Raw genomic sequence first — 24,614 nt, 5'->3', positions numbered from 1 at the left:
TTGTGTGTTTAACTTTGTTCTTTATTATCTGCAGGAAGAAAAAAACATTCCTTAGGATACAATCCAGCCCCCTCTCATATTTCCATATTCTCTGTTAAAGTTTACAACAATACATATATAATGGGACTAGAGACATTATGTGTTTGTCTGCACCAGCTTTGAAATGTTGGAAGCATATTTCATAATATTTTATAGTGTGTTCAGTCTTGTTCTGGGTAGAAGCACTTTTGAATATAAATCATATTTCAAAGCATATTGGAGTGTTTCTGAATTTCTTCCCTAATGATCATAAACCCCATCACCCATTATTTCTGAAGGAGCAATTTAAAAAATAGCCAGTAAGTAAAACATAAAAACTATGCCATGGTTCAGGCTACAAGAAACACCAAGTTAATTAAAATCCCAAGACAGATTCATTCCACAGCATCTCCTCTTCTGTTGCTCCACTGGCTTCATACTTCGTTTTCTCCTTCTTGTGTCTTTTGCTCTCCTTTTCAGAAGAGCCATCTTTACTTCCTTTTACTTTATTACGCTTTGATTTTGACCCAGCTCTTGCATCTATACCACTTTTTTCCTTTTTCTTCTTACCGTCTTTTTCCAACTCAGCATCACGATTGCACTGTTTTCTTTTAAGAGTTAAAAGATGTTGGCAAGGGTCTCCTCCTCCCTCTTGTGGCCATTCTTTTTTGGCTCTGGATGTCTTTGGCAGCTTTTGGCTTCTCTTCTCAGCACTAGAGCTGTTCTCTAAAGACAAATCCTTATGGCCATCACTAGATTCCACCAACGATGGTTTGCGGCTATCATCTTTGTAGGGAGTCAACTGAGACACTTGCTTTTCAGAACTACAGTCTGTGCTGTACAGAGCCATACATACATTTTCTAGCTTTACTGGGCCCTTACGCACTGGTGGGTGTGACAATCTGTTTTCCACAGAATATGAAAATGCGCACACTTCTGGAAAAAAAATGGAATGCTGATGTGGTTCATAAACATTCCTTGAATGAAAATCTCGGTCAGATGCAAAGATTTCCTCATGACCATTTATGGCTTCACACCTTTCTTTCTCTGGCTTTCTAAAATTAATTTTTGGTTCCAGTCCTCTTGCCTTTTGTACTTTAATGTAATCTGCCAGTTCATCTTGGAAGGAACTATATGTTTTCTTGGAGTTCTTCATCAGAGAGGTGGCAATCATAGTTTCTCTAAAGCAAATAACACATAAAGAAAGAATGACGAGAATGTCTCAATGGCTTCAATGCTACCTTAGTATTATTAGTCCCACTCCTGAGACTCACATAGTACAATCCTATAAAATCAATAGGACTTACTCCTTTACTTCTCCCCAATTTGGTGCCCTCCAGATATGCTGCATTACATACTGGATGGAAATTTTGGCAGTTATTTACCAGCATACCTAGAGGACAGAAAATTGGGAAAGGCCACCCTAGCATGTATTCTTATGTGTAAAACAAAGACTTCCTTGAATAGAGATCAACTTCTGGTGACTTCATGGACATGTATATAGGATGTGGTTTTCCTGGCAATAATAACAGTTTGTCATTGCCTTCTTCCAGGACATTTTTTCAACTTCACAGTCCAGCTTACAACTAAGATTTCCTGATGGTCTCCCTCCCTAAATACTAACCAGGTCTGATCATGTATAGCTTAATTTAAACATGTGAAAATAAACCTTTATCTTTGCAGAACATCTAGAAATAACTAAGATACCTGACTATGGCAGACTTGCTTGCTTGCATTTGTGTCTTTTGTGTGCCAGGCAAAGGGTATGTAGATAAATCTATACACACACGCACTCCTCCAGCATTTATTTATTTGAATTTATTAGCTGCTCAACTCCAATGGACTCTTGGACAATTACTTCTCCTGTTGCCTTTGACTCTTATAATTTCTTGTACTGCTTATTATTTTGGGCAACTGTAAGCCAAGCTGGTTGTTTTGTCCCACAAACCAGTACATCATGAAAGATACTTACTGCACCAGAGTCGGGAGGGTAGCCTGACTGAAGGTCTGAGTATCAGCTATAATAGTACTTAAATCAGGAGGGAGGGGAGTGCATGTGCTCTGTAAGCCTCCAGATATTATTGCACTCCATCATGGTTAATGATAGAGTTTTATTCCAAAATATTTAGAGGGCCAGAGATTTTTCACCTGAGTTACCTGTTAAAAAGCATGGAAAGAAAAAAATTCCTTAGAGAACATTTTTCCTAATGTTAGTGCTACGGGAAAAGTCTGAAGAGAACTAGGCAGAAAAGCAGTTGCTCCAGCCTTCAAGGGAAAGAGGAAACCTCATCTCAAGTGAAGAGAGAGGAACATTACTTGCCTTCTAGGAAGGTCTGCAGTGAACTTTGTTCATATTCTCTCTCTGAGAGTCTAACCATCAATTTTTTTGCACAGTATCCACACACATGCCATTCCTGAACTCTCAGCACAGCTCCTCAACCACTGATGGATGGGCAGGAAAACACTTACTTAACCTGATGCTTATTTCCTTGCATGTGTGACTGATACATCTCTATGGATGTGAGGCTGATACTGCACGTCGGGCATATGTAGTTGCCCACACCGAGTGCTACAAGAAAAAGAGCTACAGGTTAAAGAACTTGAAGTAAAAATGATGCCCCTTCTCCCAAACAACAAACATCTTGTGTGAAATCTTTGTGCAGTTCTTCTTTGCCAGCTACTGCAGACAGTTCCAGCAAAGAAGTTTTATATAGCTTTATGCAATCTATAATACAATGCATGCTCAAAGCAAATCAAAATTGTTGTAATGGTTAAATTGTGGTTGAAAAAAAATCTACACATTATCTGATAGCTTCAACATAAAATAACAAATAAGTACAGCAAACACCCTGTCATGATCAACCTTTTACTGCAATAGAAAATACTACTTCTGACTGCAGGTGGGGAATGACATACTGGATTTTAAGAAAAAGTACAGCGAAACATTCAAAGCAAGCAAGGAATTCTCCCACCCCGCTATAGTCTGAAGGGACACTGTCCAACAACAGCCAGCACATGAAAGGAAAATGTTGATGGTATACTTTGGTTCTGAGCCATGCTCACTTGATATAAAGTGGAATATTTATTTTGATGCTGCTTGCTTACCGTTGGCCTTGGACTCCACAGGGATAGCCTGAGTTCCTATCTCAGCCATCAACTTCTTACGTAATTCATTTCTTTTGTGCTTTTTGCCCACATAGTGTTGATGGGCCATAAGTGGGTTGTTGAAGGTTGCGGAGCAGAGTTTGCAATACTTATCTGGATCATCTAAATCCAGAGCAGTTCTACAGGATGAAGATGAGTCCTCAGAATCGACATCCTGTTGTGAGTTCTTTTCAAGAGATGCCTCTGGCAGAACTGGAATTGCAGAGGAATCTGCGAGAAAGGGCCATGCAGAAAGATTAGTCTCCTCATGGGGAACAACTAGGAACAAAAAGTATCCAACTTGTCAAAATTGGAAGTGGACTCCTTACGAAGCCATTGGACTGCCCTTGAGAAAATATAGCCATCTTTTTATGTGCGTCTAATTTCTTGGCTGGCAAACATACTCTGAATAGCATCTCCTATTGGCTGGTTAGCAAGGCAAGTTACTGATTTTTTTTCTTCCTCTCTGCACTGTATGAAATTACAAGGGGAAAAGAAAAAAGAGAAATATCAAAGAGACTAACAAAATAAGGAAACTTAATGTGATTTGTTCTTCAGCCGCACTGGTTCTCTGATTAAAACAATCCATGTTTCACCATCTTACTAAAAAATCTGACACAAAAAAAGAGAATGCATTAACTACCAGATCTTTACCAGGTTCTGACTGAACATCCTGTATGGGCTGAGTCTGATCTGACAACTGCTTCACTTTCTTGGCATGGATCTTTCCCAAATAGTGTGATTGAGCAACAACTGGAGATGTGAAGATCATGTTGCAAAGTCTGCAATATGTATTTTTGTCCATGTTTGGATTCTCCTGAAATCAAAGTGAAAAGTTATTTAATTTATTACAATCACAGATTTTGGACTGAACTTTTAGGATATCATACCCTGCTCAGGGCAAGAATCTAAAATAAAGCATTTGTGGATAATTTGGCTTTCCAGCCTCACTTGAAAACACCCAACAAAGAAGGCCCATCACTTCATTAGGTAGTAATTCCATTGGCAACAGACAGGTTTACCTTGGTCATCAATACTTTTTCTCTCACACTCATGATGTTTGGGAGACAAAGAATGGCTGGCTGTAGTATGGAATTAAAAAACATGTTCTAGATGAGAAAATGATAGTACTTTCTTTTCTTTTAAACCATTAACTAACTTCATCTTAGGAACATCTGTTGACCCATGAGAAAACTCAGTTGGGGCTGCAGTAAATGGAGCCAGAGGTTAGGGCAAACTTGAACATGATTTCCAGTTCTATGTGAGGGACTCTTATCTTCCTCTCTGTCATGACACAGCCTCAGATAATGCCATGGGTCAAATAAAATTAAGCTGCAGGCCACAAATTCCCCATCCCATATACAATAGTCCTGTTGATGCAGATGGGATAACTTTACCTGGAAATTCATATGCAGCCTGTCCTTTCGTTCATTATGCATTTGTAAATAAAGTCGGACTTTCTGTGCGTGCCTTTTGCCCTGAAAAGCAAAAGTGTCAATTTTATATCAGACTGGAATTTAACCTCTGAAAACATGTAAAAACTACTGTATAAAGACACACATCAGCTAGGAGCAGAGACTTTAAACTGAACTTTCAGTACCCGGTTATTTACATCCAGACTGGGTGACTGCCGTGCGCTGTAGTGGAGGCTATTAAAAGATGAATAGCTATGGCAGCATATTATACTGAGTTTCTAATTACAAAACTACTTGTCAGTTTATAACGGAGGGCCACATGGCACTTCATTTGACATGCCAAGTTGAGGATTATTTTGTGCTCAGCACCTATATTCTCAGATGGGTTTTATCTGCTCCACCTGTTAGTCTTCCTGTTGGATGATGAACTTTTACTGATTTTCAATTGTATAAACCAGCCTCAGCACTGAGTGTTAGCAGAAGAGAGGGATATCAATTTTTGAATTAAAAAAATACAATAAGCAGATCTGCTTACTGCTCCGGTTTTTCAGACGATACTTAGGCCTCAACTGGTAAACCTTAGAGAGAGAGGGGATGCTCCAGAGGCTAGTTCCATATGGTATCTAACAACTGGTTAGAACTTTATGGCTTTTATTCTGCTGGGGCCACTGGCCAAAATAAGGGGATAAATATTACATAAGTTAAACCAAACCAAACCAAAACTTTTGTTATGTGTTGCATTAAAAAGTATTCCAGATTAGTTGAAGACTTTTAAAGCAAAGGCCACCTTGATGAGGTATCTTATATTAGATCAGGTCTGTCAAGTGATGAGATGACTGTCAGTTGCTTTTTGTTTAACAGGTAGTCACAGTTCTTCAATGGATACAGTTATGTTTCTTTTATGAACGCCTGACCTGCTTAAGCAAGTAACTTAATAAGTAAAGAGATAATCCTCCATATTTGGGGAAATATGGGGTCACGAAATCTTGCTGACATGTTCCGCATTAAAGCTTACCTCATAGTGTGCTATTCGTTGTGATTCAAACTGCAGCACAGCCCCACAAACTTTACAGAAAGTGTCTGTGCAAAGTTCTTTTCTTGTCATCTCATCAAAGATATCATCTAAAGTGAATGGTTAAGGATTAATAATTGGTAACTGGAACAAAGAGGGCCTCTTATTTATGAAATATACTAGAAAATTTAAACGCAAGATGATGCAATTTGTCCCCAAGAGTCAGTAGGGGAGAAGTACATCTGCTTTCTGTTGAATGTTTTTGTTGTTGTTTTCCTATGTTCTTTAAAACAAACCGATTGAGTGGTATGTCCTGGACATGCTCCTTTTAGGAGAAAGATACAGACCAGCAACAGTGGCACTGCTTTTCTGGCTGTTTTAAAATAGGAGGGCTTATATCTGTGCGGCCACAGCATTGTCTCTTATAGAAAAGAACAGGGCATCTGCGATAGTCCAGCTGCAGTGGTAAGCTTGGCTTGCGGTGGTGAGAGTATGGGACTAAGGCAGTGTTTCTCAACCTCCGCAGCTTTAAGATGTGTGGATTTCAACTCCCAGAATTCCCTCGGCCAGCATGCTGGCCGGGGGAATGCTGGGAGTTGAAGTCCACACATCTTAAAGTTCCTGAGGTTGAGAAACACTGGACTAAGGAGAAGCAGAAGGCTGCCTACCTCTTTTGCTCTTCTGTCTACTGAAATATAAAGCATCTCAAAGCCTATATAATAATAGTAATAATAAACACAAGTATTTCATGACATTTCTCTGAAGGAGAAATGAAAAAAAAAGAAGAAGACATTTTCTAGCTTATTTTGCCTCTAAAGGCCACCCATTGAGCTCAGTTTCATGCAGCCTGAAGGAACTGAACAAAAAGCAAGGGAGATCTCCCAGAAGGCAAAATTAAGGAGTCTGTTGGCCAATGCTTCTGTCAAAATGATGAAGACAACATTACTGTAGTTTTGCTACAAGTTCTGCCTTTCTGTACTGGCGTGTGTCACAGTGCACGTACAAAAGGGGTGGAGCTTGTGGTGCAATGGCATCATGTTGCTTTCATCATTTGTCTTCCCTTGACTGCCCCCCAAGACGCTTGCTAATTAATTCTGAAGCAATCTACACACTGCACTTCAATCATCTGACATGAAACTGTTAATGATAATGGCAAAATTATCAAGCACTGAACCGTCAGCAGATGAAGCTTTGGAACCTGAAGTGGCATATGGTCCATACTAAAGCAGTTCACCTAACCGAACCTGAAAAGGACAAAAAAGGGCAAAAAAGAGGAGCTATGTACAAGTGGAGGCTAAGACAGGACCACAGGAAGGGATGGTCATGCAGTGGGCCAACTCCTAGAATGTTCACCTGGTGCGATTTCATGTTTCTTGCGTCCCATGGCAAGCACCTTGAGCCTACCTCAGCAGCATGAGGCCCCACTGAATAAATGCTAAGTGGGCTGTGTTGAAGAATTTAACACAGGCTGCTAGAAAAACACATTTTATCTGCGAGGTTTAAAGCATACTCTACAATTTGTCATTTTTTCTAGCCTCTCATAAATTAATTCTTAACATCTCTTTCTCCCATAGAGGAATTTCTGATCATGCCCCATTTCTGGGGATCAAACCCAAATCTGTGATTCCACATATACATTTGCTTGGTGCTTCTCCTCGTAAAAAATAATTAGGTTCTGCCCCAAGCACCTTGTGTTATTTTGCATAGGTCACTTCAGCATTTTTAATTTCTCCCAAAGTACGTCTAGTATTAATTGCTCTACACATGTGACAGTGGTGAGCCCAGAATACTCTGCAGAGACAATCTGTCCTGGGCATGCTCCGTTGGAAAATGTAACTGCTAAGCACTGACAGCTTGTGAAAGCAACTGAAAAGCACGGCCCTTTTTACCTTAACATTTCTTACCATCTCCTATCATTCCTCTGTTTTCACCAGTTGAAGAGAAATGCTTCATGCATGCTCTCACATGCTGCAAAGAACCTCCTTTAAAGGACTTGCACAACCCCATTAAAATACAAATACAGTAACTGCTATCAAAGTACAAAATTAAAACACCTGGATCAAAAGTATGACAGTAGATTTGAAGACTGGTCAGCAAGCTATTGCCTCCATAATAATATATTGCTCATTAATAAGAGATTAACAACCCATTTTATAAAACTGAATTTTTTTGGAAGGTATGTCTTAATGGTGTGGCAGCTGTGAATGAAATGTATAGTTCCTCCCTTTTCCCCTTTTTGGTTTTTCTTTAAAACACCCAGCTTTCTAAATGTGCAACAGAAAGGCTGGGTAGATAGAAATGTTTTCAGATTATGAGATATGTTTCACATTAATAAACCTCTTGCACAGAGAGATCTGCAAGTGAACTTTAATGACAGTACAACCTGGAAATTGTTGTTGTTGCTGCTATTATTCCTACCTTTTCTTCAAGAGATCAAGGGAGCTTGCATCCTTCATTTTATCCCCACAAGAGCCTTGTGAGGTAGGTTAAGACTATGCCATGCTGGTGTTTTAAAATTGTTCAAAATAATGTGTGGGTTTAAGACCAGGAAGACCAAAATTCAAGTGTTCACTTAGCCCTGAAGCTCACGTGGTGTATTTGGGCCAATTACCTCCTCTTGGGCTAACCTAGCTCAAAGTTCCTTGAGATCCTAGAGAATATGCAAGGGGTGTGTGTGTGTGTGTGTGTGTGCATGTGTGTGTAAAATGAAATGTTATGTGTTTATTGTGTGTAAAATGAAATGTTATGTGCTTATTTTATATCCCACCCATATAACAAACTCTGGGAAATTCATACAAAATAGAACACCCAACAATAAATACCACCTTATAATTTAAAACATCAAGAAAACACTAAAACTGATTGCATGCTGGGAATTAGTCAATCTTTAATTGCTCACCGCAAGTCCAGTCTTTGTGGCTTTCCTGAATGTTAACAGTGTAGAAGACATCTGGGACTTTTTGGGCAGGGGCATCTGTGGGATTGAGGGGGGTAGTTAAGTAGTCAAGATCGTGGTTGTGACTGAAGGCCCGCCTCTTTTTAATATGCACTGACACATGTTAAACAAGGGCAGGCTTTGATTACATAGTCACAACCACCATCCAATTGCTTTGACCCCCACATGCAAATGCCCTACCTCTGGGTTTAGATTATTCCAATGGTGTGCGGCCACTACCAAACCCCTCTACTTCTCAGCTTCCACCTCCTTAACTTCCAAGAGAGAGGAACTTGGAACATCCCCTCAATAGTTCAGACCAGATGGGCAGATTTTGTTTGGAAAAGATGATCCCAAAAGTAGCACGGAACCAAGCCATTTATGCTTTTATAGGTCATTTCAGCATTTTTAGTGCATTTAGAAACCTACTAGTAACCAGTTAAGTGCCTCCAGTATTCGAGCTGCATTTGCCAGCATGCAAGCGGCTTCATTCTGTACCATCTGCAGTTTTTAGGTAATCTTCAAGCCCAGTCCCTTGAAACACATTGCAGTAATCTAGTTTCAAGGTAATGAAGGCTTGAGTGATTGTCATTAAGGTCACCTACTCTGAAAAAGAGCACAACTGGTGTACCAGCTGAAGCTGAACAAAGGAAGTCAGTAATGCTCTAAGAATGTGGAAAAGTGGTGAAACTGCAAGTGTGATGATATAGCTGGAAAAAAGGTTAAGATATGGCTTGCTTATAAAATGGCAGTGTGACTTGTTCAACACATGTGCAGATTGCATCTATGCCCACTGACTGAAGAATGATGTTAATGATGTTATAGTTCCCTTATACTGTACAAATGGAAAGATAGCAAGAATGCTAAAACTACAGGGGAATCAATGTGCTTGGGCAGGTATTTGTATACCTTACAAGAAGTGACAATTAGTACATTTTGTAAAATGCAATGGAATTTTATGCTGGGCAGGAGGTATACAAAATATATGGCTAACATTACTTTAGTTGAATGTTTGTTGAAAAAGTGTGTGATATAATTAATAGGATTGACACAAGGAGTGTTCTATATGAATACGGATTTGAAGTTTGGTTGTCAAATGTATTAAGAATGGGGTATGATGGAAGTAAAGCATGTGTGAGATTGGAATGTTTAGCAAATTATTCAACACAGAGTAGGGCATAAGACAAGGACTGTGAGGTTCTCTTGGTTGTTTACTATATTAATAGTGCATCTATAAATGAATGCTTGCGTGACATTAGGGTTGTGTTGTTTGGAGTGTGTAAATGTACTGTACTTGTACTTCTATATATAGATGATGCTGTGTTGCTGGTGAAGAATCCAAATGATTTGCATTACATATTAAATAGATTGTAAGATACAAAGAGAAGTATGAATTTGAAAATCAGTGTATCAAAGACGAAGATAGTATTGGTTGACAGACAAAAAGGAATAAACTGCAAGTTGTAAATAAATGATGAAGAATTAGAACAAGTAAGTACCTTTATGTATTTGGCGAGACGTTTACTATAAATGGGAAAATGGATGGAGAAATTTTAAATTGGGCAAATGCTTGCAGAAAAGTAATAGGCAGTATGTGGCCAACTTTGAGGAATGAACGTTTGCCAAAAGAATTAAACACAGGTTTGTGTAAGAGAGTTTCTGCCCACTTTGCTGAAGTGAGAGTAGGGTACATTGAAAGAAATATAAAAGTTTAATGTTGTGTGAGTGGGGTACTTCAGAAGTACATGTGGTAAAACATGAAGACATAAGCCTCATGGCCTTCAGGAAAGGGATGAAATCCTGGCTGTACCAGAAGGCCTGGGGGCCAGATGGGGGCTTGTACCAGTGGAGGTGGCTTGTGGGATGATTGACCCCTGCTGTCATCTTGAATGTTTTTAGTATTTATGTACAAGGTTTGTTTTTTATACTTGATTTTTAATGGATTAATTTATTTTAATTATTTATGGGGTATTTTGAATTGTTGATGGGGGTTTTGATTTTAACTGTGAGCTGCCCAGAGTCACCCGTTGGGAGGAGATGGGCAGCATACAAATTTAATAATAAATAAATAAATAAACAAACAAGGTCAAGAATGAGTGTAATACAAAAGTGTGTGGCCGGTATAAAAGAAGTTGAGATGGTTTTTAGAGAGAATAAATCAGGACCAAACTGCAAAACAAACATATGATGGAAGAGTGAATGGGTTGAGAGAAAGGAGAAGACTAAAAAGCTGTGATTAGTTGGAGCTGATGAGATCCTAAGAACAGAGAAGTGGGAAGTTTAAAGAACAGAACAGAATGTATGAAACAGTGGATGGATGTGGTGGAATCAAGGATGGCTTGCAACAAGAATAGGTAAGAGAAATATAATGAATGCTATTGATGTAAACTAGATGATAGATAGGCAGATTTTATTCCAGTGGCACAAAAACAGTATGTAATAACATCTGCAATCAATCCAATGAAGATAATCTTAGCTATGGTTTACAGCTGAGCAAAAACAAAATTTAGCTATATTTTAGCTTTTCTCTTATTTCCTGCCTTTAATTTCTTTGGCTTACTAATTCTGATTTCTTTTCTGTGCTCTGCGTACCATTGCTTATCCCAAAACAAACAGTGTGTTACATATACAGCATGTACTGTACAAACAAGTATCTGCAATTAGTATGTATATTAACTGGGAGTGAATGCACCTTGAAGAGGGAGGAGAACCTTGAAGAGAGATACAAACATTTTAAGAATTCATATTCAATATTTCTATTCCAAACCAACACATACAAAGACAAGAGTGATCTCTTAGAAAAATATTATTAATGTAGCTAACAAATAGTAACCAAATATTATTGAAGTTGTTCTTCAGTATAGAAATTTTCAAAGTTCCTTGTAATTGCATAATTTTTCAGTAAACAATTTCCTACACTTTCAAATATCACTAAGCTGCTTAAGATGCATAGTACATTGGTTTTACAGGGCTTTGTAATAACAAACCCAGCAATTAATAAAAATGAAGTCACCATTAATATTGATGAGATTCCCTGGCTCTTAAGTGTGTGTGTGTGTGTGTGTGTGTGTGTGTTTCATCAGATTTTGTGAATGGTCTTGACTGATACAACCTATCTATTTTATAATTTTACTTAACATCTGAAAAGATTAGTACTTGTGCCCATTCCATTTCCAAAAAGTCAAACTAACATTTTTGGTTAGATCTCTAATACGCTAAAATTCTCTGATCTTCCCATTCTTTGTATTGAACAAATTTATCCTCATCCATGAAGTGAATGGTCATGTTTCTACTAAATCTCTGAAGAGAGATTTAAATATGGATTAAATATGGATTTGTATTTGTTAGTCCATCAGGAAGGAATGGTATTGTTCTAACTGATAGTCTAACACTAACTCAATTTGTACCAAGGATCATTATCTGAGTTCCTAATCATATTGTCTTAGTTGAAAGGCATCATGTTTCAAACTTGGCATGCCAAACTCCCATTACATTTTTAAAGTTCTACCCAGCTTATCTAATTCTAGTTTTTGGTACTAAAACAATGAAGAGATGGAAACACATCTTCTGCCCCAGAGAGATTTGCTCCTAGTCTTTTAAGCAGAGTGGGTGGGAGAAAGAGATGCAAGAAATAAATAAGACTTCCTTCTGATACACAGGAGATGCTGGAACAGTTCTGCAATGGCTTCTTTTCTTTTCTACAATGAAACTTCTGATCAAACATTTTTATATTCATGTGTGCCTGTTTAATTAGTTTCAGTCTAGCCTGCTACATAGAAACCTCACAGTATGCACTAGCAGTTGGTATATGCTTCAAAAATGATTCAGAATTAGTGTTTGGGACCTTGTGTGAGCACATCTCTCTGCTATTCATTAAAGCAGCATATGATTTATTTATTTATTTAGAAGACTTATATGACTACTCATCTTAAACAAGTAACTGTGGGTGGCTAACAAATAATACATAAAAAACATGCTAATTAAAAAAAACCCAATATAAAACAATACAGAATACAAGTAGGAATAATCATAACATTACACCCAAGGAGCCTCAAAACAACTCACATGCTTATTTATTATTTATTTATTAAACCAATTTGTGTTGGGCTCCAGTAATGCTCTGGCCCTAATGCCCGAGGAAAGAGCCAATAAGGTCAGGGCCATCAGGATCTTAGAGAAAAGGCTGTTTCAATTTCTTGAGGTTAACTTTTAAAACCATCACTGCATAAAATTTATTTAATTTAAAATACCATTGGTATTTCTCTATTTGAATGAAGGAATGAATATATTCATTCAAATAGAGACATTCTGAATCCATTATTCCATAGAGAAATTTCCATGAACCCATTATTCCATAGGGCAACATCCTGTGATCTCAGGATACTAACTCATGGCTTTAGGATCCCTCTTGGGACTACCCAGAGAACCGCAATGGGGGAAATCCAATGTTACATTCTGTTTTACACCTCCTCCCCCAATTAGTTTTTTTTTTTTTTTTTTAGCATAATGCAAGAAGTCCTTAAAAGGAATATCTTGCAGGGTGAGTAGATGGATGGGGTATTAAAGACTTGGACTGCAGATATTATATTTTGATTTTACTCCAAGTGTGGGCAATATTTAGACAAGCTAACCAGAAAGGGGTGGAAAAGGTTTCTCTGTCCCCAGTTATGCTGAGCGCACATAGAAACTTGGTGTTTGTCTCTAACATTGGAACTGAGCCCCATATGTAACTGGCTACTACTCAGCAGACTGTGACTATCTGGGCAAGTGACAGATTGCTTAAGTTGCTGATTCCAAAGGACTGTTTAACAGAGCTTGCTTGCTCTGTTCTCCCGGGTCCTTTTTCTGCTTGTGGTTCCCAATGCTGCAAGCCCTGATGTTGCTAAATTGTATTTTAAATACTGCATGAGCACGTCATAAAACAAACACAGCCAGACAGAGATGTCATTATGGACAACATGCAGTGGATGTTTTAAGACTTGCAAGATAAAGTACTGGAAGATTATTGTAATGTTAAGACCAATGGGTAAATACTATGAGGGACTGCGCTATTTTAAAGCAAGTGGAAGTATATTTCCACATCTGTATTTCAGAATATATACATCTTTGGCCAACATTTGCCAGAGAATATATAAGCGTTCAACTGGGATTAGATAACGATAAACTGAAATATTATTAGTATAGTTTCCTTTGTTGCATTCAGAAAAATGTATGTAGTATTTAATAAGTACTGAAAAACTTTTCAACAAATCTTAAATCTTTGACTGGCATGTTTTCTAATTCAATGCTTTGGATACTCAAATACTTTGAGATGCAAAGTATTTCACGTCACTTCAAACAACCACAACCATACTGGTGAAAGCCAAGATATTAGATATGTGTCTAATATGTGTCATCATGATTATTTTATAGCTTTCTGCTTAAGCACATTCATTAAAAAAATGTTAAAATATTCATTTCATTTAAAATAATTCAAATAATAAGTGTGAGTGGATGTTATGCAGAACCCAATATTTTAATATAAAAATATATTTCAGTTAGATGCTCTGATAATAATGTAAATATATGTTATTGTGCAGATATCTTGCTGATTTATCCAATGTGAAGGATCCTCTGCACACACAAGTATAAAATACTGAGTGCTTAGAACATGTTAAAATACACTACAGGAAGAAGAGTTCGAGGAACTGTATTGCTACTGATAATAAGTATAAGGGACAGAAAATAAGATTAACATGTTAACTGGTCTCCAGTAGGACAATATATTCTATATTCCTCTGTAATGGGACCATGAAGTGATCGCTTTTGGGGACAGACATGACCACACTGTCATTTTTTTTTATTAAGAAAAGATTAGTGATACATGTATTTTATAAAACAACTTCCTTGCATATTGCTCCTTGCGCATTTTTTTGGGCAAGTTTCTTGTTTACCTCACATAACAGTTGTTTTTTCATGTACCTCATAATAGTGTGCAAGATATTACACTTCGTAAAATCCATTTCAAAGATACCATGTCATCAAAGGTTTTATACTACAATGTTACACACAAGTCAAGGCCAACTCACAAATAATCTCTTTTTTATTTCTGTAAGTGTGGTTCTTTTTATAACTTTTAATCATGTATTTATGATTTTAATTTTGATGTAAGCCGCCCAGAGTCCCCCATTGTGGGGAGATGGGCGGGGACAAGTCCAATAAATAAAATAAATAAATAAATACAATGTGTGATTTGGGAACAGCCACAGTGGATTGCAGAGTGGATAAACGCTAACACTTATAAATAGATGGAATTTTTATTTGGCAGCTTTTAAGGATAATCTGGTTTAAAAAGAACCTGCATTTCATAGAAATGTGTACGTTGAAGTCTCTATTTATATTTTCTTAAACTGTATTATTTGGTCTACAAGGTGCGTTAGTTTTGTATGTTTAAAAAGGTCATGAAGAAAAATCTCTTACCTCAAGTTATTTGTTTGGTCAAATAGTAGTTTGTTTGAATGGCTGATTTCACTCGAGCTCCAAACAAACAAACAAGAAATGTTGTGAATAATTTTTAGCACTAAATCCCAATTTGGATAGCTGGGTTGTATTTAGGGACAAAGTCACACAGTGTTTCTCTATCTAGCAGGTTAGGTTCAGAAAATGCTACTGGTTGACTTGTTTTTGTTCTGCGAAAACATAACGGTATTGTTCTGTTGTATTCCATATTAACATTTACATGAAAGGGCTGTTTGTATCGCATACCAATATGTGGATAGCATATACTATAGTTCTACTTCTGTTTTCCATATATTAATCCCACAAACACTCCAGAACTTCTGAATAAGTATCTGGAGCAAAATTGAGAAAGACAAGGCTGAAAACTGAATCTAGGTTAGATCCAAGCATTAAGTACAGAGAAAACTATTGAAACAGACAGAAAGATCAAACTATTGTTGGATAAGATTGAATTCTCCCCTGAACTCTGTAGGGATGATAGGACTGTAACCTAAATCTCCTTGATTTAAATCAGTCTACCCTGCTGCGAAGTCCTCATAAATGCTAGCTTCTAAGAAATACAATCCTATCACTATGCTCACTCAACACCTCAGTCAATACATTTTTATAAGCAGTATTATTGCAATCTGAACCTCTTTTTAAAAGCAAAACATTCTAGAAAGGCACTGTGACTTACTAGCTTTCTGTTTTAATCTTTATAAATGTTATTACCAACTTTTCATCATCATTATAGTATTTCAATTTGGATGCCACTTGACTCCAACCAATTTATCCAAATTGGGAATAATAATAGGATTAAAATAATATAACACAGCCTCTTAATATTATAACTAGAACTGCAGTAGCAACAAATGACACAGAGACACAGATTCAGCTAAAGCCTGGGTAAACCAATAGGTTTAAAAGTTTTCAAACACACAGTATTCAGCACTTCTTCTAAACAGGAAGGATCTTTTCACTGATCCAGTATGACACTATGAGAAAGGAACAAACTAGAAATTCCTTTCTGAATTTTCTGTTGGAAAGTTTTATTTATTTGTAATTTTTAAAATCCCAACTTTCTTCCAAAGAGCTCAAAGCAGCATTTATGGAAACACCTTTTATTTTTCTCTCAGTTGAGCAACCCTGTAAGTTAGGCTAGGCTGCAGGAAAGTGACTGACCCCATGTCACTTTGGGCTTCATAAACATGGTAGTTTGAATATGGTTCTCCCTGGGCCTAGTCCAAAATTCTAACAATAAGACTGCATTGGCTTTACTATCACCCAGTTCTACAGTTCAACAAAATTAAATTAAGTTCCTGGATCTCAAATTGCTTTTTCGGTAGTTAATGGTACAAACAGGATGTTTCAGACCAGCAACCATCTTTGCCATATATTACCTTGCTTTCATTTGCTATAGCAGAGATTTGGGTTATATTTTAACCCCATAATAAGAACAGAACAATGGGTATGAAGATCAGTGGAGGAATGTTTGATATGCTCACGCATATATTACTGCTGATTACATCAAGCTCAATCTCTCTTTTCTGTGTGATTCAGGTGTGGTGGTGGAAATGCTCAAGTGGTGCTTCTGGGCTAAGTAATAGATTTATTTATTATTTATTTATAAAATGTATTGTGCTTCAGTCTAAAAAGACTGTTGGTGTATGTAAGAGCAACAGTAATATCAATGCAATATCACAATGCAGTAAATTAAAATTTATCGGTAACAATTACAAGTCATCAACATCAAAAACCTGTCATTCATCAATCTTGTGAAGGGAGCCCTCACTAGAAGGCCTAATTTAATCCTCCCTCCCTCCCATCACACCTGCATGATGTATTTTCTGTTTGCTGGATGATTTCGCCTCTAGCATGGGCTGGAAACACACTACAATCAAGAATGCCTGTTGCTCTTTTCTCAGCAGTTAAAAGCAGACTATTTTTTGTTATGATGCTTTCCTTTGATTCTGTTTGTGGTCAACATTTATTTCATTTAGTTTTGCTTAGCCACATTCACTTTAAGGTAATGACTATTTCTTATTTCTTAGACAGTACTAACAGGTATGTACCCTGCCTAGGAACCTTATAGCTACAACCATAACCTTTTAAGGCCGGTGGGCACATTTGGTATTTTAAGCATGTGTTAAGGGAATGAAAAGAAATATGCTTTCTCTGTAGTAGCACTTTCTCTTTAGAATACTCTTTTCCCTGGCGGTCCTGTCCTTGCAGCCCCTAGTCTCAACTTTATGGAAATAATTTAAAGCTGTTCTATTTCAGCATAATTGCAGCTTCAGTGATTGCATAGTGGCACTTATTATAGAATTTTACTTGGAAAGCTGTATTTTTGTTTTATGATTGTTTTTATGCTTGTACACTGGCCAGTTTTTTGGGATTGGGATGGAAAGGCTACCCACAGTGCAAATAAAATGAGTACTATGGGAAGGCCAGTCCAATCCCCAAATGTCTCCCACAGTGCATAAAACACAGCTCTGAGGTTGCTTCCTGCCATGACATAGTCATGCAAGGTATCAACTCTCCACTGATTTTACTCTTTTGGGGAGCAGGTGGATACATGTAAATTAAAGCACTGAATTATAGCCACCCAGCATTTTATTTTTTAAGAACATATTGAGGCTTATTGTTAATCCAAAAAAAATGCATTTGGATTAACAATAAGCCTCAAAATGTTCTTAGAAAATAACACTCTTGGAAATAAGGTGGTGGATTTCTTTTGCAGAATTCCCCTTTTAAACTTTCCCTTAAAAGGAATGTTTTAAATATGGAAAATAGCAGGGGGCTGGGTGGGTGCCAAGGAAGATGTCTGTAGGAACCCTGCTTCCCAGGGGCACAATGTTGGAGATCTCTGCATTAGAATTTCTCCATACATCATTGGTGGCAATTTGTGTACTGCATGTAAGCTCCAGGATCATACTTTAAGGCCAGCAGTAAAATGGTGATGAGGAAGGGATCTGGTTTTTTATCTATCTTTCTTTAAGATAAGCAATAAAAGAGGATGTTAAGCTTCTGGAAGGCTTAACATTTCTATTTACTATAACTTTCCTAATTCAATAGTCGCATATCCCTGCCCTGTCTGCTTCAGAGGTTGAAAATGATGAAAAAGGCACATGCGTAACCCCAGCTGACAAATGCTGCCCACTCCTTCCAAACATGCAATAGACACATTTATAACATTCACTGTATAAAACTGATATATAATCTTAGAGGGATTTTGCCATGTTAAAAGATCTTACATATATTTTCTTCCAAACTTTCTTATATTTGTGACAGAGTTCATAAAATTCAGTTCATCTTGTAGCCAGTTATCAAGCTGTTGCTCTCTAGTTTTTCTTTTTTAATAACTCCCAAAGTCCCACTAGCTATGGATGGGATAGCTGCAAGTTGAAGCCCTTAACTTCTGAAACCCAGACTCACATTCTGCTGGATTTTGGATAAGGTCAGAAGCAGATTGGCATCACTATTTGCAACTTTCTCAGAACCTAATGCAAAACTATAACAACTTTATGATAAACATTTGCATGGGGGGTGGGGGGGTGGGGGAGAGAATGACGTCAAATCAAGAGATTCATGACTTTTGATTTCTTCTAGAATCTAACTGTATGTACCAAAACATTCAGGGGCAATCTTTCATGTCTTGTCAAATACTTTTCCTTCACTTCTGTTTCCATTCATTTTACAGTTGTCTGCAAGACCAGGAACACCTTCATAATTAATTTATTAATATTTCCAATACTGTAGAAAGTTATTGCATACTTCTTTAATTTGGATTCTATGACAGTTTCATAAAATTAACTTTTTAAAACTCTCTGTGTGTGTGTGTGTGTGTGTGTGTGTGTGTGAGAGAGAGAGAGAGAGAGAGAGAGAGAGAGAGATCAGCACTAGAATACAGGGTATAGGAAGGGGATTAATGCTGTTCCCACAACAAAATGGATGGTTTCTTGGGATTATCGTTGCCTTTTGAAAATGATAACTAGCCTCACCATACGTTGCAATCACAATCCAAACACTCATACTATTGCATATTTTTTAAAGATTCATATTGGATTTTTTTCTAACCATAGTCAGATGAAGAAAAGTTACTATTTCTGGACATAAAGCATTTAAAGAGTGTTATTCATTGGATGTACTGCATGTCCAAATATTTCCTATGTGACATAAAAGAGTATATATACATTGTGTTCACTGTCACATAGGAAAATATACTGGAAGCATCCACAGTGTACTTATTTTCAGGACAGATTTGTGGAATGCAGTATTGCATGCTTCAAACTCATGAGGAGTATATTTCAATTTAATGTTAATTCCATGTTGGCAATAGAAGCAAAGTAATTTATGGGAATGATGATCACACTGTATATGCAAGAAAAAAAGACATATTTTACTGAAAAAAAGGACTGAAAGTCTCTGGTGCTTTTCATAAGATATAACTAATACAGAACTGAAATTAAATTTAGATTTAGATAGTAAAAAATATCTTACTTTATTACTTAGCAAGATATGGAATATCTGATATATGTAGATAAGTTCTCAAAACAGAAGTTCACCACAAGGCTTTGAGTAGGAAATGTTCCCTCTCCAATCATGCTCCCAATAAAAACTATTCTATTTCTGTAGCAGTTAGTGCAAGGGAAAAAAAGTTGATTGGCAAAAGTTTCAATGAAACTGCAACTGGGGAAGGGAAACTACCTTAAAAAGAAATATTTTATTATATTGCAAAACACTAAATAATACAGGTAGTAGTGAATGAGTAATTGCTACAAACAATTAGGGTATAGGTAAGCAACAATAGCACAAGAAGCAATCTAAGCAAATTCAGACTCAATCTTATACCCAGGTGTTCAATAAATATAATTTGTAAAACTTTAGAAGACAAGACGACAAATGGATTGTAGAAAAATCCAGAGTTCTCACTCAAGGCACAAATGACTAGACTCAAATTATGATATTTTGGACATGATATGTGAAGACCTAACTTTCTGGAGAAGTCTATAATGCTGGGAAAGGTGGAATGAGAAAGAGGACAACCAGCAGCAAGGTGGATGATCTCAACTACAGCAATGATGGGTGCACTGTTGGAAGACCTGAAGGACTAGATTGGGGACAGACCATCTCAGAGAAAATCTATCTGTGTGGTTGCTGAGAGCTGCCACCAACTTGATGGCACACAATCACCAGAAGTTTAGAGAACAATATTTGAGAGTTTAAATAAAGATCATATGGGGGCATTGATAGATTATCAATCTGCTCAAGATATTTTATTCATTCATTCATTTTATTTTATTCACTATAATCAAAACAAAGGATCAATGAAGCAATCTACTGCACATTCAGTAAATCAGCTATGTGATATACAGGTTTGCAATTTACATTTATGTCTTGGTTTTTAGACTGCTTTTGTATTATATTGGTTTTGGTTTTCATAAATGTTAAGGCTTGGGGAAAGCAATTGTCTTGGTGCATCATAAATACTGTACCACATGGCTTATAGTGCCAGAAAAAGTGTTTTTATAATGCCAGAAAACTTTGCTATTTTTATGGTTGTAGCAGATTAATGCAACACCCTCTCCAAAGTGATTGTGCACTAAATTAGGTATTGTCTATTTTTTAAGCTTCCTAAAGCAAGTCTTCAAACCTTTATCACTTCCAATTTATAATGATTTTGGACAGAAAAAAAGGTTCTTTTTCTCTGATTCAGTGACACAGTCACAAGCATAGCACAAATGCTAGCAGACTAAAATAGTTGGGCCTCCCAATCTAAGAGTACATAAAGTTCCACATGGGAGCTGATCACAAATATATGGTGCTTATTTTTCTTGTGCTTACCACTTGGGCCAGATCGTACACAGACTATTAGTATCATAATAAAAATAAACAATTTCTGTACTCTGGTAACTACAAACAATTAGCTAGGAAAGATGTAGAAAGCTTAACACCATGCATACAATTTGGATTACTACTATAATCTCTTGCCATTGCCAATGCTGGCTGGGGCTGATGAGAATTGAAATTCAAAAGGCTGCTTATTCCAAAGCTGGGAAATCCTAATTCATGTCTTACCTCTACCATGAATTCACTATGCATATAAGGCAAATTTGTCTTCTTAGCCCCACTACGCTCTCTCCTTAACATCTAACTTAATTATAGATACTGATAGCGTATGTAAGCATAAGAGAATATAAAGTGAACTGAACTATCACTCATACTATTATCTCAAATATAACTTTCTTCTGAACTAAAATAATATTTTTCAGTATTTTTATATCATAAATTAATACAGTTCTTTATAACATAAGATGCTTTTAGATGTTAGAAATTATCACCACTCTAGTTCTTCAAAATGAGGAAGCTGGGAGAATTATGCCTAAGTGTAAAGTAGCTACTAACAAGATTTTATATAGTTCTACACAGAAGAATGTTTATAAATATTTCTAGATTCATATTTTCAAATATGTCCATATTATTTGCTGTAAGGATGGCAAATCCAAAGTCAAATGTATAGGACTTTCTCCTCTCTGTATAAGAAGGTCATAAGCTCAAAACTAGTTTCCAATTACCAGGAAAATATTAAGACTTTTGTTTCCTGAATAGTAGCCAGCAATTCCTGCAGAAAGCCACTATCAAAACTGAAACAAATTCTAAAACCAGTTTATGATCTGGCATGTATATATACATATATGCTCTAAAGGAAAAAAAGACAAACCTACCTAGATGAACACAAATGTTATTTAAACTGCTTATTTAAATGTTATTTAAACTGCTTATTTAAAACTGCTCACTTATTTTGTGCAGTTAGTTTCTAAAACAGTGCACACTTTAAAGATTATTCAGAAGAAGTGCTTTGAACCTCACATGAGCACTGCACTTCACTCCTTTTCATTAAATAATCTTTTTTCAACTTTCTGCATGAGCCAAAATAAAAGTTGCAGCTACTTTAAGGAGTTGATTCCTTCAAGTTAAAATGACTCTTAACACAGATATGACTGTTTTCAATTTCACATGGAAGTCTGAAAAAAGATGGGCCACTTTAATGAATAGAAATTCCCTGTACAAAGCACTTATGAATCATTTCAGAGGTGTGCTCAATCTTATTAGTAATTCATGAGAACTGTTTAAAAACAAATAATCATAATCAAAACACCCACAGAATGCAAAGAAACCTACTCCCAGATAAATATCTAAGAGTGTAGCCTAGATTATCAACTTGCTCCACTTTAGGAATAAGGAGTTCAGCTTAAGAAAGAAGAGATGGATAAATATAAACTTTATTATGGTAACAATAATGCATAACCTTGCCTCTAATTTCATTGTTTTTAATACTATTTCAGGAAAACCATGTTAAGTGTCATTGTGAATATTGTTATGGTGTGAATAAAAATGCATGCCAATTTACAAGCTTTAAACAATCTAAGTCAGATTTTAAATGTCATCCTCTCATAGTGAGAGGTTCAATTCTGGCTTAAAATCTATTGAAGTGGTGTAAAGATTTTCAATTTTGGGCTTATAATTCTTCATCTTCTAAGACCAATGTAATGCTACAGATCACCTGTCAAGATAGGGCACAGTTCATTGGAATAAGCATACATACATATTCCCATCTATACCAGTCTATGGTACTTCCAGTTAAAATGAGTTTGGCACACAAGGCTAGGAAATACTTTGGGGAGCTGCTGCTGATAGCTACTGTATGGATCATTGGATTAGATGAAACAACAAAGAGCAGCTTTAGATGGCAAAAAGCTTAGATTTTATTATGTTCTTCAGCTGTCTGCAGGGTTTGTGTACATTTACTGAGATTTAAAATTCCACTCACTGTTATTAGATATCTCCTTTGAAATTCTAACAGCTTAGGAGGATTTATAAGGAAGAAATCTCTCACCACACATTCCTAGGAGGTTCCAAGCCTGGTTTCTGTGAATGGATGCTAGGACAATCAGTTTTTTTTTTTTGCAATGTACTCCGATTTTCACCATGAGGTAAAAAATGAGCAATTTCTAGATCTACAAAGGAACCCAGTGTATAATGGCCTCCAAGGTTAGTTCTCACTAAAAAAAAAAAGCTACTTTGTTAATTGGGCTGTCAAGACTCCTTCACACAACCTTTCAATTCCATTCTACTCCATAGTGATGAATGCTTATTTTCAGACTTATGACAGCTTTATTTTATTTTATTGTGGTTTGGATGCAAGTCATTTTGAGTGTTCCTCACAATGTGGAATGTATATTTACTTTATGCAATTCCAATACATTCTAGGTTGCCAATGACCATCCTACAATATATAAGACCAAGGGTTAAATTATGCCAGGATGCTGTGGATGTACTTGGGCAAAATAATTAAACATTTTTCCTCCAAGGAAGAGTAACAAGCAGCCCATTGGAGATGAAAGGCAATAAAACAGCAAATGGGAAGTAGCAACCCCTCCTTCCTCCTGTCAAGAAAGAGAAATAAAGAACGGGAAGCATAAAAAGGGGGCAGTAGCTTCTACTGCTTTTTTTCCTAACTTTCCAAGGCTATCAGAGCAGAGAAGATGAAGCAGAGGAACTTTCTGAACTACCTGCTGCCCTCCTGGGCAATGAAGCATAAAGGAAGGATGGAGTGCCTGTCTCTTCCAGATGTTACGGGGCTACAACTTCCAACAGGTCAATGCTACAGAGTTGAAGTTAAGCAATATCTGAAGGGCCAAATTCCCTAATCCTGCCGCTGAGGAGTGGCCAGAGTACCACTCTGTGACCTAAGTCTCACTCATTTGTGTTCCTCCTTTCCTTCTCCATCAGTATGGGGAGGGTAGCAAAGAGATAGGATGCAAAAATGTGGAAAGAAGACAAAGCAGGATCCTTATCTCGTGCTACTTCCAACTTTGTTGTAGGATGAAGAAAAGAAGGCTGGATTGTTATTTATTCTTTGATTACCTTTCCTCGCAATGGGCTGCTTTTCATTTGAAATAGGAATGGCGACCTTTTCGCCTCTATGATTAACGGATGTGTCGTCTGCCCCGACCCCAGGGCGCTGCAGGCCTTTATGGGTCCAGGTTCGCCTCCAGAAGCCCCTGTATCTGAGTGGGAAATATGGGCGAGGAACGGAAAGTCGGAGCAGCAGCTACCGGCGAGCGGGACCCGCTCCTCTCCTTCTCCAGAGGAAGTCACCGCGCTCTCCTAAGTAGGCTCCCTCCTCAGCCCCGTTGCTCGCACCCCCATAAGGCTCGTGGCTCAAAGCTCTTGCACCCCCGTTCGCTTCTCCGAGGGCCCAGCAGCTCCACCACCCTCGTCCTCGACCCTTCAGCCTACACCCGCCGTCTCCCCCAGCTGAGGCCGTCGCCTGCTTCCTGGGCGTCACTTCCTCTTGCGCTCCCCCGCCCTCCCGGCGGCTCGGGTGTCTCCCCTCTTCCTCTCGGCCGGCCGAACAGCCGCCTTGCCTACTACTCGGCTCTCTCACTCACCTGCTTTCTGGCCGCGGGGGGGTGGCGGCAGCGGGGGGGAGGGGACGTCCCCTCCCCCCTCTGCCCTCTCCCTCCCCGCAGCAACAGCAGCAGCAGCAGGTGCCGCCGCCATGACTGGGGAAGCGGAGCAGAGCAAGCCCCGCCCACTCCCCGCGGGG

General features: G+C 37.7%; 1 protein-coding gene across 2 annotated transcripts; it reads right to left on the bottom strand.

Annotated features, from left to right (window-relative positions):
* KRCC1 (lysine rich coiled-coil 1) lies at positions 1 to 24,590 on the bottom strand. Of its 2 annotated transcripts, XM_088138734.1 has the most exons (8): positions 24,457 to 24,590; positions 8,489 to 8,563; positions 5,593 to 5,699; positions 4,560 to 4,640; positions 3,817 to 3,979; positions 3,124 to 3,393; positions 2,488 to 2,587; positions 1 to 1,199 (listed from the first exon to the last, which is right to left on the bottom strand). In XM_088138734.1, exons 1-8 carry the CDS (start codon positions 24,566 to 24,568, stop codon positions 395 to 397), a joined length of 1,713 nt encoding a protein of 570 aa, XP_087994860.1. In that variant the 5' UTR covers positions 24,569 to 24,590; the 3' UTR covers positions 1 to 394. The 2 variants fall into 2 exon arrangements, with proteins under 2 accessions (XP_087994860.1, XP_087994917.1); XM_088138791.1 differs by lacking the exon at positions 8,489 to 8,563 and having other exon boundaries at positions 24,457 to 24,589.
* Between the last annotated feature and the right edge of the window lie 24 nt (positions 24,591 to 24,614).

Source organism: Python bivittatus, unplaced genomic scaffold (genome assembly GCF_059951505.1).
Source record: "Python bivittatus isolate LINGU-HERP-01145 unplaced genomic scaffold, Pbiv_v1 ctg000000_np1212, whole genome shotgun sequence".
NCBI classification, from domain to species: Eukaryota; Metazoa; Chordata; class Lepidosauria; order Squamata; family Pythonidae; genus Python; species Python bivittatus.
The sequence above is the reverse complement of the archived record's forward strand: the minus strand, read 5'-3'. Positions and strand labels throughout refer to the sequence as shown.